The sequence below is a fragment of the Juglans regia genome, chromosome 15 (assembly GCF_001411555.2).
Source record: "Juglans regia cultivar Chandler chromosome 15, Walnut 2.0, whole genome shotgun sequence".
NCBI classification, from domain to species: Eukaryota; Viridiplantae; Streptophyta; class Magnoliopsida; order Fagales; family Juglandaceae; genus Juglans; species Juglans regia.
Window position 1 is genome coordinate 946,950 of NC_049915.1, and position 15,611 is coordinate 962,560.

Consider the following 15,611-nt stretch of genomic DNA (forward strand, 5'->3'; position numbering starts at 1 on the left):
GACCGAGCCTGCGCTTACTTCCCGATCCTCTCGCCCCGGGTTCTTGGCTCTCCTACTCTGGCTCGGGCTTTGTGGTTGGGCTTTCCTAAGCTTGGGCCCTTCTATGGTGGGCCTCCCCTCACAATATCAAGCAAAATCAGTAAACTTATTTTAATTTGTTGCATTTATAGACAACATTTTCCAATTAAATAGGGAAATACTCTAGTCACAAAGAGATTACACAAAAGTAATCCCACAAACTGACGTAGTTTGATGTGGTTCATTAGATTATAAAGTTACTTTTATTGAAAAATAAATCTAACGGATCAGATAAACTCACATCAGTTTATGAAATTATTTTTGTGTAATTTCTTTATGGATGTAGCAATCCTCAACTAAATAATTGCAGACGGCCCAAGTTGCTAGTCAACTAATTAGCATTGCCATGAGACTTGTCCCAAAGCACCGTCTCATTGTCCTCACCCTATGCTGTCGGAATCACATGGAAAGTCATCTTTTTTAAAATTTTTAATTCCAAATCTTTTATAGTGAGAATCCTTTTAATACAAAAGAGATTAGTAAGAATATATAAATTATTGACATAATTTTGTATAATATATTAAATTTATTTTATAATAAAAATATTTTTATAATCTAACATATTCCATTAAATTTTATTAAATTATAAAATTATTTTTATAAAAATAATGCTAGTATGTCGCCCAACTTTGACTACTCGGCGTGTCACAAATTCTATATCTTATTTTTCTTTTTCATATTTTTTAAATATCTTTAAATGTTTTTAAAAAATAAAAAAAAATACATCATTACATTAAAAAATATTTTCTTAATTATTAAATAAAAAAAATTTAAAAAAATTTAAATATATAAATGGTCAAAATAAGAAGATAAATTTATAGGATATACTAACATTTTCCTTTTTTATAAAATTATCATTTCTTTTTATTTATTTATTTATTTATCAACTTAACAAAAGCGACAATTTGGCATGAGCGTCTGCATGAGCGTTGTTGACCAAGATTCCTGTTGAAATTGCACTCGATAAATTAATGAAGATTGCGGTGCTGTCCCACAGGGCCACCACTGAAAATTGTTGCGGGTATCCGCCCGAGCTATCTGTCAAAGGCGTGACGTGTGGCTCGCATTGAGCCACTACATGCCGTCTTTGCCTCACCTCCACCTTTAACAGATATAATTTAGAAAAGAATAACGTTACATATAATTATAAAATATATAAATATTATATAATTATTTAAAAATAAAATAAAATTTATTATTTAAAAATTAATTTTTTTCATGTAAATTCTATAAATATTTATTTTTTTTAAAATGATTATACAGCGCTTACATACTCACGACTATAACTATTATTTATTTTTTAAAAAATATTTTAACTATAGAGAGGAAATCAAGAATTTTATAAAAAAAATTAATTGACATAATTTGATTTAATATATTAAATTATAAAAATACTTTATCATAAAGTCTTAAATCTAACGTATTATATACATGTGTATGAAATTATATTAATTTATAAATGTAATTTTATAAAACTACTTTATATCTGTGGTTAAAAAATATTTACAAATTGTTTATTAATATTATTGGTAACGTACCTCTCAAAAAATCTGAAAACTAACAAATTTCATACGTTGCATGGAAGAGGTCCAAACATGACATTAACGGACTACAAGTGGTCCAAGTTCGGGCCCAACAGCCTACAGACTAAGGTTATGTTTAGTTGTTAGAAGTCATCCTAAATTAATTATTGATGAAATCCATCATTTTATATAAAAAAGTTAGACTCATCTCATACATTTCATACATTTAAACACATTTTAATGAATTTTATTAATATGCGCTTTATTTTTATAAGTGCTTATGATTTCGCATTTTCGGAAAAAATTCTCATAATTAATCTTGGATTTTCAAAGTTATTTGAGCCCGGTTTATGGGTCTTAATGATCTTGAATTTTATCAGTAAACTTACTCTTAGAGTTTTTTCTCTGTTTTGCATATTTTCTCAATTTATATATGTAGATTTTATAAATTAACTAGCCGTTAGAATAATTATAATTTTGTTTAGGGTCATAAATAATTTTTATTATTTGTAGAAATAGACAAAATATTTATCCCACTAACTACCACTTGCTAGCTGATTTGTCAATGTTGTTTCCACATGCAAGGTACGTAGCTAACAAGGATCGCGCTGAGCACCGTTTGATTGGTTATGGAGTACATGATTGGATCATCAACATAGATTAATTATTTGCTATTGAGTCCACCCATGTGACATAAGTATGCATTAGTTCAATCATCCTGAAACTTGTATCTCTTTACAGCTTGTTATATAGTCATGCACATAGTTTTTTAGTTTGAGTTCTTATAGCATTAGTAGTGGACTCAATAAAGTTTGACTAAAATTTAGTTAGATAATTCACTTTTATAAATTTAGCTAGTCATTTTTCAACAACACCAAAAAACAGACTCTCTAAATCTATTACTATTATATTAAAATATAGATTTTGAAATTTTCATTTATTTTAATTCTAATTTGAATATTTATTCGTTATTAAAAAGTACACATTAATTTTCTAACGTTGATATTAGATTTTAAAAGAAAAATTGGTATAAACTAATAATAATATTATAGAACTAGAACTTGAAGCACCCCAGCAAGATGATGTCACGTCATTGAAATGATGACTGATGGAGACTGGCCACCTTCTGTGGTTAAGTTTGGGATTTGGACACTCATGCCTTTGAGATGAAAATGAATTTTTTGGAGTTGTGAACTCTCGCGAAACGAATAGCATGTGGGAGAGGGGATTTTTTATGCCAAAGTAATATTTGGCCAATAACTTGGACTCAATAGATTTGACTAGTGAAAATAATTAAAGTTAAAAGTACTGTACCTTTGTTGAGTCCACTACAGTGAGTTTTTATGTAATCCATTTAACTTTGGCCAAAATATAACTTTGTTGAGTCCACTATTAATACTCTTACAAGGGTAGCTCTACTGCCACCGAGTCAGGACCCAAATGTAACATTTTACCGAGTCGGGTCCCGACAAGTGTAAATTTTTTTTACATATATTTTTTAAATACCTTTAATTTTTTTTTTAAAAAAAAGTTACAACATCATTAAAAAATATTTACTTAATCACTAAGTAAACAAAATAAAAATAAAAATAGTGTTGGAGAAATGTCTCGGTACCACCTATTAGTGACCCAAGTATTTCCTTTCTTACAAACATATATAGGTTTACAGAATCTTTGGTTTTGGGTTAATTATTTAACCCCAAAGCTTTTCTCCCTTTGTAAAATGTATTCTTGTGTCAAAAAAGAGAGTTGCTAAAAATAGAAGTGATCTTATCCTCTTGATAAAAAAAGTCATGAGCATAAAATGATCAGATGTTATGCATGCACGAGGTAACATTGCCACTAGCGAAATGCCTAAAATTAATCGACGAATTAAGGTTTTATTTGGGTCTTAAGAGCATGTATCTCAGATGATTTGTAAATAATAGTAAAAATAGTAGTGAGTAATTTATGAATAATAGTGATCAAGTAGTATGAGAATATCTTAAAATACTTGTATTTCCAAATAAAACATAAGCTTTTCTCAAATTTCTCAAAACAATTTGTGATATTGTCGTTTGTCGCTGAAATTTAAACATGTCAAAAGTAAAAAATTTTAATAAAATTTGTTTCCAGCTTGATCAATGGACAAAATGATAATATAATAAACATCTGAAGTTTTAAAAAGGTTTGGACGTCCTTCCTACAAATAAGGTCTTGTTTGGTTACACAAATTATGAGATGAGATAAAAGTTGAATAAAGTATTGTTAGAATATAATTTTTGTTTTAAGAATTTGAAAAAATTGAATTGTTTATTATATTTTGTTTAGAAATTTTAAAAAATTATAATAAACATTAGATGAGATGGGGGGTTTGTGTAAACAACCGAGGCCTAATAAGGTTTTGTTCATTTTTTTTAACAATGCTCAATCCAAGGGTCAATACATGCATTGCTAGCCAATAATTTTATTAGGGAAATGCTACTGGCCCCGCTCTAATGTCCCTTTTTGATGTCCCGCTCGACGTGGCCCAACACGTTTGACTACTTTAATTTTTTTTAAAACACGTTGTAGCTGAGCAGTGAGCCCCATCCCCTCACCCTCCTCCCCCCCTGCGCGCGCGCGCACGCTGCTACGGACCTTGCTCTCCTTCTCCCCAACATTCGCCCATTGACTTTGCTCCCCACATCGCCCATTGGGCCCGCGACCTCCATCTCCCATCTCATCTTTGACGCGGGACAAACTATTGTTTTTTTTTTTTTGCCTCCCCAACCCCATCGACTTTGCCCTCCCCAGACCTACCATTTCGTCGTCCTTAGCCCACGAGTTCGTGGTCCCCTTTCCTCCATCTCCGATAGAATCTCCAAGGTAAACTTTTTTTCCCCTACAATAAGGAGGCCGATCTCTACAAACTTTTCTTTTTATTTGTCTGGGATTTTTTTGGTCTTCTGATTTCGTCAATAATGTCTGAGAAAACTTGCAAATGTTGTTTTATTTGTGGTTGAGACTCGTTATTGAGTTTTGTTGTAGATTAATGAAGTGATTTTTTGAGCACCAAAGTACTCAACAAAATTTGTATGAAAGTATTGGCAGATCCTTGCTTTGTCAGTTTGTGCTTTGGCTTCCTCATGTTTGACTATTTTTATATTACATCTATTTTTATAAAGCTTTATTTTAATATCCCTATTTCACATGTTGTATATTTGTAGACAATTTGAACGTTGCAATGGATGCTGACATAGAATATTCAAATAATGAGTGTGATGCGGTAGGAATTGAAAAGGAGATTGAAGGTGATGAAACTATTGAAGAATCAATGGTTGGAATGCAATTTTCATCTGTAGAAGAAGTGCATGCTTACTATATGAAGTATGGTAAGAAGGAGTTTGGGGTATCCAAAAGGAATATTAGACATGATGAATGATGGGACGATAAGATGGTTTTGCTTGATATGCACGCGAAGAGGCACATCAAAGAGTATGTCTGCCAATGTTATGAAACCAAGGCAAACAATAAATATGGGGTGTAAGGATAGGATTAATGCGGTATTCAATGATGAAGGTGGATATACTGTATCGTGATATTGGATCACACACGCTTGTAGTCCAGGGAAGGTAAGACATTTCAGATGCTTTAAGAAGGTTGATGCTCGTGTCACTAAGAAGCTTGAAATAAATGACGAGGCAGAAATAAGGTTGTCCAAAAATTTCAAATCTGTGGTTGTTGAGGCGGAGAGTTATGAGAATGTACCATTCGGGGAGAATGAGTGTCGAAACTACATTGATAAAGCACGAAGACTTTTTCTCGGGGTTGGAGGTGGTGTAGCTCTATATAACTATTTCGAAGAAATGCAAAAAAGAAATCCGGACTTTTATTATAAAATAGACGTTGACAATGAGATGCGGTTAAAGAATATGTTTTGGGCAGACGCTCGGAGTAAAGCTGTATATGAATCATTTGGGGATGCGATTACATTTGATACAACATATCTGACTAATGCGTATAAAATACCTTTTGCACCGTTTGTGGGTGTGAACCACCATGGGCAGTCAATCCTACTCATGTTTGGATTGATATCCAGTGAGGATGCATATACATTTGAGTGGTTATTTCAGTTATGGTTGCAATGTATGAATAATCAATCGCCAAATGCAATCATCACAGACCAAGATAAGGTCATGAAAATTACAAACTCGAGAGTGTTTCCAACTTCTAGGCATTGATTATACTTGTGGCATATAATGAAAAAGCTTTCTGAGAAATTTGACTCATATTGTCGATATGGAAAAATTAAGAGTACTATACTTTGGCGATTGTATGGCTCTTTGAGTCAGCATGAGTTTAAGGAACATTGGTGCCGTATGCTGGATATATATGATTTGCATGAGAATGCATGGTTAGTATCGCTGTATAGTGTACAACTACTTTGAAGCAATTTGTTGACCAGTATGATTCGACCTTTAGGAGGAAGATAGAGATTGAAGCAATTGCTAACTTCAACTCCTTTAACACGGACATTCTTTGCATCAGTCGCTATCTTCTTGAAAAGCAATCTCAACTTGCATATACTTTGCTAAATTCAAAGAAGTACGAGAAGAATTGTGAGGATTTCTATATTTGACTACTAAAGAGATGGGGTGTGAGGGTGGTAGATATACATTCGTTGTTGTGGATGAGGTTCAATTTGGTAATGACTTATTAAAACGTGTAATCTTTAATGTCAAAGTTGATCAAGATCTCCTTAATGTGAAATGTAGTTGTAAATTATTTGAGTTTAGGGGTATTTTATGTAGGCACGCTTTTCGTGTCTTAACTCAGATAGGCCAATATACAATACTATCAAAATACATCTTGGATTGGTAGAGGAAAGATGTTAAGCGAAAATACACATTCGTGAAAAGTAGTTATGACACTAGTAGTATTGACGATGTACGAAGGTATGATAAGATCCAGAATTGCTTTTATGAACTGTGTTCCAATGCTCAAACGTTGAGAGTAGTTGTGTTAAATTGATTAGCCAAATAGAAGAGTTAAAGACGAAGTACCCTGGTATCGCTGATCATGATACTACCAACATAGTTGATACAACTGCTTCTATGTTGGGCACGACATGTAGAGTTCTTAGTCTGTTGATAACTCGGAGCAAGGGAAGACTACCGTCTAAGAGAAAAGTGTACCCCGTTGAGAAGAATATTAAGAAATCTAGTACGAAAAGGCGATTGCACCACAACGAAACTGAGGTTCCTTTTTATTACTGTTGTATACTAAATTTACGATTCATTTGGTTTGAATGTTTTGTTATTTGTTATTTCATTAATTATACCTGCTTTCCTTCATTAATGTAGGCCTTTGTGGTTTTTGTAACTTTTTGTTGATGCAATATCATAATCGTAATCATGCAATTTGGATAACAATAACTATACGTTCATTGTGAAATTAATACGAGTGCTATTAATTGGATTTGGATTACCCAATACTACATGAAGACACAAGATCACATGAAATTATATTAACTTTATAGATTACATATTGTCTTATAATTTTTCAAAAAATATGCCTAAACAATGTACCCATGACATTGAAATTACTAAAACTATAATGACTCTCTTAACCTTTTTCTTACACCTCTCAATCGCTATTTCTAGTCGATGTCGAGTTGTTTGGACATCCATTGTTAGTTGTATATTTTGAATTTTGGTTTTTAAACGGTTGATTATCTTCTCGCCATATGGTTGTATTTCCGGGTCATACCAACAAAAATATCCGCAAGAATGCATAGCCTGTAAAATCAACCAACACATTAGTAAACAAGGATTACCATTCACTTCGTAGCAAACAAGATTGAAATAACATACCTCAAAGTGTTGGCAACTGAAAAATTGACGCCCGTCATTATTCTCTATATGCACAGTTTGTCTACATGCTTTAATACAACAAAAGCATATTGAGTATTCATTTTGCCAAGAGTTCTTTGAGCGTGAGATATTGTTAGTGCTGCTACGTGCTTCATACGTTGTAGAATATCTAGCCTCGTGTAGGAAGAGGTATTGTTCTATTGTTCTATAAGGCCCCTTCAAAAGTAGTAGAGGCATCAACAATAAGATAGGTAGAATATGTTTTCTGTGCTAAAAATTCAAACCAGCCAATAGGTTCAGTGATGGTTGCTATAATGATGCCCAACATATATATGCATACAATGATCTGTTGAATGATGTTGATTTGGTTGTAAATCAGGGGCATGCATGCATTATTATGTTCATTTTATCTGATCCATAGATCTTTTCATTGAAGATAGCTCAATAAATCTCTATTTTCTATCAAATGTCCAATTGATGATCATACCCATCAGGACGATCATCCAGAGTACATTCAATTCAGCAAAAATTTGGCAATAATAGAAACCTGCAGGCTATTTATGTTGAGGAAAAATGTAGTCCAAATTAGTTGAAAATAGTGACCATGACAATTGAACATCATCAGTCCAAAACTTTTGATTCATTTCAATCAAGAAGATGATATATATCAATGTTTGTAGGCAAACAAACAACTTGCAAACTATCTAATGCTGTGAAACATCCAAAGACGGTACCAAGAGACCATGACAATTGACAGTCTGACATTGACTCTTGCAGATCGAGTTGGGAACATGCACTAGCTTTTAGATTAAAGAGTTAAAAAAATCGGAGGTGCATGAAAATTGTAATGCCTTTGCATTTGTAACTCCCCTCAGTTCGAGTTTGAAGTAGAAGAGAGAGATGAAGTATGTTGATCTAGTACTACTTTAATGTATCGGGAGAAAATAAGATTAGTACTTCAGTGTTAGAGGTACTAAGATGATCAAGATCCTCTTAAATTCTTATCCAAATTTAAAAACCTCAATATGAGAGCTAGAGATGAATATATAATGAAATAAGCTTATGACATCTATTGAATATTTAGTGATGCATGCCTTAAAAATTAGCAGGGACAACATTTCATTTTCACAAACATTTCAATTTTCACAAGCATTTTCATAAACATTTCAATTGCAATCCCTGTTTTCACAAATGTATCCATCATTCCATTTCCCTTCCATTCCTTAGTACAATACATTGACTCATAGCAAGGATCATAACAACAACAACATTTGCACCATAGCTTAGAAGACCAAAACAATTCCAGACCAAAAAAAAAAAAAGTTTGTAAAGATCGGCCTCCCTAGTGCAGGGGAAACTGAGGGGAAAAAAAAATTTATCCTGGAGATTTTGTCGAAGATTGAGGAGAGGGGACCACAAACTTGTGAGGCTCGAACTCATGGGGTTGCGGACGGCAAAATGGTGGGTCTGGGGAGGGTGAACTTGATGGGGTTGGGGAGGGAAAAAAAATGCTGTCCACGGTCGGTGAGGAGGTCGGAGATGGAGGGGAAGGGAGACGAGCTCGCGGGGTCGATGGGCGAAGTTGATGGGCGATGTGGTGGGCGAAGGAGAGTAAGGTTCGTAGCGCAAGGGGGTGTGGGGATGTGCCTCACTGCTTAGCTGCAACGTGTTTAAAAAAAAATTAAAGTAGTCAAACGTGTAGGGTCACATCGAGCGGGATGCCAAAACGAGACATTAGAACGGGGCTAGTAGCATTTCCCATTTTATTATTTGGTCATGAAGTGATATATATATATATATATATCTATCTATATATATAAAGTGGCTATTTAACAGAAATTCTTGTTTTAACAGATTTTATTATTTTCCGTTAAAGTTAACGCTTTTTTCTAATTCAGTCATGCCTTTTTTTAATTGTCATTTTAATAGTAATTTCTCATCTTCTATCCTGCTTCCCGATTTTACCCCTGCAAATTTGTAAAGGACGGTTTGCTCCTTCTACCGTTCACTGCCTCAACGAGATTGGTAAATTCTTGTTTTAATGATTTTTACTGTTTCCCCTTAAATTTAATAGACCCCATTAATGCAAATTGAATTTTGTGCTGAATATTAAATTGCTCTCTAATAGGCCGGTTTCAATTATATTTTTTTCCTATTGATTTTGAAAACCGACTGAAACAAATCACATGCATTGATCGATCTCTTTGTGAGGATGGAAAATCGAAATAGGGTTTAATAGAGTGAAATAATATATAGTAAAAATAAAATTAAGTTCCATAATTCAGAAACCAAAAACAAATTTAAACAACAAAAATATAGTTCACACAAGTCATATTATTAAATCGGGAATTTTGTGGAGCCATGCATTGATCAACTAAGAAACATAATTTATGATCAGTTATTTTTTATAAAAATAATCTATTTTCTATGTTATAAATAGTTATTTTCTTCGTAAATAATTTATCATAAATTTTAATTTAATTAAGAGAAAGATTGGTAAACATATAATCAATAATTTTAACATTCAAATACATTGAATGAATAAATCTAATAATATATTTAAAGTTAGCATGATTTATGGAAGTTTTTAGGAATTGAGGAGTCCGGATATATATTAATTAAACTTAGAGGCCTGCAGACAGGCGGGCAAGTTGCTTATTCCTTTCGAGGTTGAGTCCACTCGCAAACCATCATCTTTTCCCTAAAAATCAACAATTAAAAAAAAATAAAAAAATCATAATATCCAAGTAAAAAATTAGTAGGGGAATTTTTTAAAATAATTAGTAGAGAAATAGTTGGTAGTTGCTTGAAATGGGGAATTAAGTTTGGCAAATAGTTTCTAAAACATTTTTTGTATGTGATATTGAAACATGCTTTTGTTAGATTCTAATTTCATAGTATTTTATCATTTGATTATTTATTTAATTGAGCGTATGAAATAATTGTTATTTCTTTATTTCATCTTGTTTGTGTAGAACAGTATCCAACAGTTAAAACAATAATTTCTTTCATTAATATAATGAGAAGTGATAAGATTTTGTAATAATTTTTTTTAAAAAAAAATTACAAACGAAGATAAATTAAATTAATAAATTAAAATTTGCAACCCATGACGGTAAATATTATTTTATTAGTAATAAATTAAAATATTTACAAAAGCATCCATTCTAAAAATTCATTATGATTTAACGTAGAAAGTAAAATTCTGGATAGAGGCGAAGATAAATATGATTGACTTGGATCAAATATTTTATTTACATGTCATGTGTTGGCTGTAATAAAGGAATTGGATATAAATACAATGAAAGCTTCATTTATATATATTGCAAAAGTCAAGGGGTCTGCAAAACACGGTATGTATTTTACAATTTTAATTTATAATTGATATATAATTTAATTTAGAATTTAACACTATTAAAATTTAAAATAATATATTCAATGCATTTAAAGTGTTAGGGTATATGTTGAACTAGACGATAACACTGGAAAGTTAGTTGCTACTATGTTTGGTGAAGTAGCAGAAGAGACATTTGGTTGTTCAGCAGTTGAGTTGATGGAACATACAGAAGATATATCTTTTAAATTTTTTATTCAAAAATTGAGTTTGATTATAATGAATTAATTAAAAAAGAAATTGGTTTTTTATTAATTATGTAAAGCTATTTAAATTTTATTTTGCAAGAACATCGATCATATATTAAAAGCGTTGTGGATAAATTATCAAAAAAAAATTGGAAGATTCAAGTTTATATAGATCTAGAGAAACTGAAGGAGAAAAAATATAGGCATTTTGATGTTCTCTCTATTGAGGCAATGCAAGATGAGGAAAATGTTAAATCGTCATCATAGACATTTTAATGTCCTCTCTATTGAAGCAATGCAATATGAGAAAAATAATCATTATCCTAGAATCAAAATTATTTCAAACAACTTTCATAAAACTATGGGCGAAATTTATTTATAGGACCATGTTATTTATAGTTTTTATTAATATTCTTATTTTATAATATATCACATCGTGTAATTATTTATAAATTACATAAAAATTACATCGTTATTTAATTAACTGAAAACATTACATCCTTAGTAATAAAAAAATTAGTTCTTAACAAAAATAAATAAATATAAACTAAGCAAACGTGCATTGCACGTTACTTTTACCTAGTATACATATATGTCTTTAAATTTACAAAGTTCACACAGATTTTAGGTTTAAAAAATGTAATTGGAGCTCTAATTAATCAAATTCCGGCAACACAAAAAACATGACATCATATCTATATATATAATATATATAGTCGCATTATTATTATATATATATATATATGTATATAGCTTGACCAAAATTCTCAACAAAAAACCAGGGATTCATCGATCCCACATTATAATCAGAGCGTTCAAATACCAATCGTCTGAATCTATAATTAATACTCCAAATGATGGGAATGTGGCTGTATACGTACGCTATCTACGTTACACTTTTCAGCTTCCCGCATAATTCTAAATTGAAATATATTAATTAAGAAATCATATCTGCAGTTATAGAGTGCAAATTACGTACAGTCATTTGAAATAAAGAGTAGAGTATTATTAAAAAAATAATTTTTTCATGTGAATTATAGATTTACTAATCTTTTTCAAAAAGAGTAAGCGAGCTTAAACACCCATGGAGTGGAGTTAACCATTAAAATAAAATTTCATCTGAGCCACAGATTTATTCAATTTTTGTTAAGAGTGTGTAGGCCGATTTGCACATCCAGTAATACGTACTATTATGTCTAGAACTACTCATACCAATTGGAGTACTGCATGCCTAGCACTATATATATCATTAATTTACGTTTTGTGATGGAATCTTTAACTTGTACATAACCGCTAAGATCGAAATTAATTGCTCATTTTATCGACTTCCATCGATTAACCGGACATTAATCTTTCTCAGCCTCTTCACCTCCCCATGCACGTAGCGTTGGCGTTCTAATTCGCATTATATAATGAACTAGAGCTTCTCCAAGCTCTCTTCACCACGCAATATTCTAGCTGCTCTCCTGTCTCCTCGTCATGAAAATGGCTTATACTTCTTTCATTCTCTTCTTTTTAACCGTTTCTCTAGCTTTGAGCATGGCATCAATGGCCGTCATGTCCCGACCATTGGGCACCAGTACTACTAGTACTACCCCAAGCCTCAGGGCTCGATTAAAACTGGATGATGGTGATCATGATCAATCTCCAGTTAACTGCTGGGACTCTTTGCTTGAGATCTCTACATGCAGCGCGGAGCTTATAAATTTCTTCTTTAATCTTGGGGATCAGGAGAGTACTTATAATTTACGCCCTAGCTGTTGCCAAGCCATCCGAGTCATCCGATCACAGCAATGCTGGCCTGAGATATTTCTTTTCCTCGGATTTACCACGGAAGAGGGTGATAATCTCCAGGGCTACTGTGATGCTCTTGCCCACATGATCAATCCCACACCACCATCGCCGCCATCGGTTTCACCTAACAAAATTATGCAGCCAGAAAACTTGGTTCCTTAATTTTTTAGAAGTAGTATTTGGTCTTTGTGATTCAAAATAATAAAAGGGTCTTTGATCTGTGTGTTTTATTTGTAGGGGTTTGGTCTTTGGTTCATCATCATGTTTAGTTTGCTTGTTTTTGTTTTGGGTTTGGGAATCAAGTCTTAAGGTGCCATGCATGCATTCAGTTATGCTAATTTCTTTTCTGCGTTAATTAATATGAATTAATCATGAGTTTCGTTACTTCCAATTAAGTACTATGTTTCAATGATATTCTAATTAAAGCAGGCCTTTTTAATTAGTTGTGAGTTTAGTTTTGTTTTGTTTAATTTGATCATTACAATTTTTCAACTGATCAAAATAAAAGAAAGAAACTTATCATGAATTATTACAATATACGTACGTTAATTTGAACATTGGCATCCCAATATTGCACGTACACTGCAAGCGAACGTATACGTATAACGTAGAGCACCTATATATAATTTGACAAGGCCAGGACAGTATGAGTCTCATTACCCACCGAGAAGACATTCAGAGACTCGATCGGTCGATCTCTCGATCCAGATATTATTTTCATTTTCTGGGGATCATATTTTAACACAATATCAAACAGATCATAGATGCTAGCTAGCTAATAACTAGGGATCACACTTAAAAGAGATGGTGAGGCTTCTTTCCATGAGCTTCTTCCTCTTCTTTCTTCTCATGATGCTCATGGAAAACAAAGCCGCGGCCTGCTCCTACTGCAGCTGCTGCTGACAAAGGAAGAATTCTGCCATGGTGTCCTTTGGAGATCGAGATAAAGAAGGGTGAAAGGGTTTCGAGAGAACAGAGAGAATTTGGGATGAAAATATCCTTGATCTGTATATTCTGTACTACCAACTAAAATACAGGTGTAGAAGTATTTATATGTACATCTGAAAACAAGGGTACATCACAATACAAGGATACAAATGTAAATGTACACAAAATTGCATATTTGTAAGAGCTGCTGCATTAATCTCCTCTTCTACCTTGTGCCTGTGCGCGTACTTTGGATCTTTCTTTGCCTCATACTTCTCAGGCTATAATATGATGTACGTTTAGAAAATTCCAAAACAAGCTATCTCATTAATTTCATTCATATATATAGGGGTGAACAAAAAGACCGAATTACCCGGCCCGACCCGAATTACCCGACCCGATATTGTTTTAAATCGGAAACGGAATACCCGTTACCCGATTCATTTTTAAACGGGTAATACCCGTTTACCCGTTGCGTCTAATATCACCGAAAACCCGCTCGACATTCTCTCCCTCGCAGCTGCTCTCCTCCTCGCAACCGCTCCGCTCTCCTCCTCGCAAGCCCACTCTCTCCATCGCAACTCTCACTCTCTCCATCGCAACTCAGAATCAAGGTTAGTGGGTTTGTGGTTTGGTTTATGGGTGTTTGGATGGTTGGAAAACAGACTCAAGCTGTTGGTTTATGGGTTTTAGTGGGTTTGTCGTTTGATCACTTTTATTCATAGCATAATCTGCATGCCTTGAGTCAAGTCTACGAGTCTTTTTGAACCTGCCAAAGGAATTTTCTTAGTTTGGAATAGAGGAAAATGGTGGGTTGGAGAGAAAATAAACGGAATAGAGGAAAAAACTAGGTATTGTGGCTGCCCAGAAAGCTGTCTCTTGTAATATATGTATACATTTATAGATATATGTATATGTCAGTTCTCGAAAGAGATCTCTTTGACATTTGCATGATTAATTCCAAAGAGAACCTTAGCAACTCTTATCCCTGCTTGAAAATTGGCCTGTGTAATCTGGAGTTCAAGAGTCATACTGATTGTAGTATTTGCCTAGTTTTAGAGGAGATCTCTGCGTAGCTTGTTTTTCCTTACATATGTATGTAGAGATTCTCGTACAGCCTGCACTTTCTGATTGCTTTACTCAACCAGGCCCCCCCAAAAAAGGAATAAGTCCATCCAAACAGTCTTGATGAATTATTGATTTTGGGAAAATCATACCATACCCGCCCATGTAACATGATTATTAGGAGTCTGCACACTGAAATTCTATAAACCAAATAGATTGTATTAGATTAATATCATCAAAGAATTAGGGAGGATGGGCATTAATGATTAAACAAAGCTCACTTCTTTATACCCTGTTAGATTAACCTTTTCTGTTTTATGCTTATTGGGCTTTATATAATCTTCTTCTATCTATAACTCCTAAAGATTGAAATAACCCTACCCCGAGTGGGGAATGGAAAAATCTCTTTAGTGCAATGGGGGATTCTTTTTCATGAATGGATACTGGAAAGTTTTTTTTTTTTTTTGGGTATGATCCACAGCTTTTGTATTGTGGTTGGAAGTCTTCTTCAAAACACCCTTTTAAATGGCAACAACTCTTACCTCTTTGGGCATTTGACTTATCTACCGGTTACCCTTCTTTGTTATTCCCTCAAGTGAGAAATTTCTCTACTAACAGTAAATTTCTCAGCAAAACCAACTCTCAACTCCTCATCTAAAATCTATATGCACTTCATTTTTGCTACATTAAACGATAAGCACTACTAACAGTCAAGTTCTTGATTATTATTATTAAATAATAATTGTTCTATAAACAAAGATTTTAAGGCTCACAGATTTGTAAATTATATTTTAAGGTCTGAGACTCT

The 15,611-nt window shown here is 33.0% G+C and overlaps 2 protein-coding genes across 2 annotated transcripts; one reads left to right on the forward strand and one right to left on the reverse strand.

Annotated features, from left to right (window-relative positions):
* The first annotated feature begins 12,502 nt into the window (after window positions 1–12,502).
* LOC108987209 (egg cell-secreted protein 1.1-like) lies at window positions 12,503–12,973 on the forward strand. Its single transcript, XM_018960088.1, has one exon. The coding sequence runs from the start codon at window positions 12,503–12,505 to the stop codon at window positions 12,971–12,973; it is 471 nt and encodes a 156-aa protein (XP_018815633.1).
* A 633-nt stretch (window positions 12,974–13,606) lies between these two features.
* LOC108987218 lies at window positions 13,607–14,335 on the reverse strand. Its single transcript, XM_018960097.2, has 3 exons — window positions 14,234–14,335; window positions 13,921–14,019; window positions 13,607–13,837 (listed from the first exon to the last, which is right to left on the reverse strand). The coding sequence occupies exons 1-3, from the start codon at window positions 14,333–14,335 to the stop codon at window positions 13,607–13,609; spliced, it is 432 nt and encodes a 143-aa protein (XP_018815642.2).
* Between the last annotated feature and the right edge of the window lie 1,276 nt (window positions 14,336–15,611).

Excerpts from the sequence above, each read along its gene's own strand:
- LOC108987209 (XM_018960088.1), top strand. The coding sequence starts at position 12,503 with ATGGCTTATACTTCTTTCATTCTCTTCTTTTTAACCGTTTCTCTAGCT.
- LOC108987218 (XM_018960097.2), bottom strand. The coding sequence starts at position 14,335 with ATGGAGAGAGTGAGAGTTGCGATGGAGAGAGTGGGCTTGCGAGGAGGA. Across the intron at positions 14,020-14,233 it reads AGGGAGAGAATGTCGAGCGG|CCTGAGAAGTATGAGGCAAA; the intron begins GTTTTCGGTGAT and ends ATCATATTATAG. Across the intron at positions 13,838-13,920 it reads TTACAAATATGCAATTTTGT|TTGGTAGTACAGAATATACA; the intron begins GTACATTTACAT and ends CCTGTATTTTAG.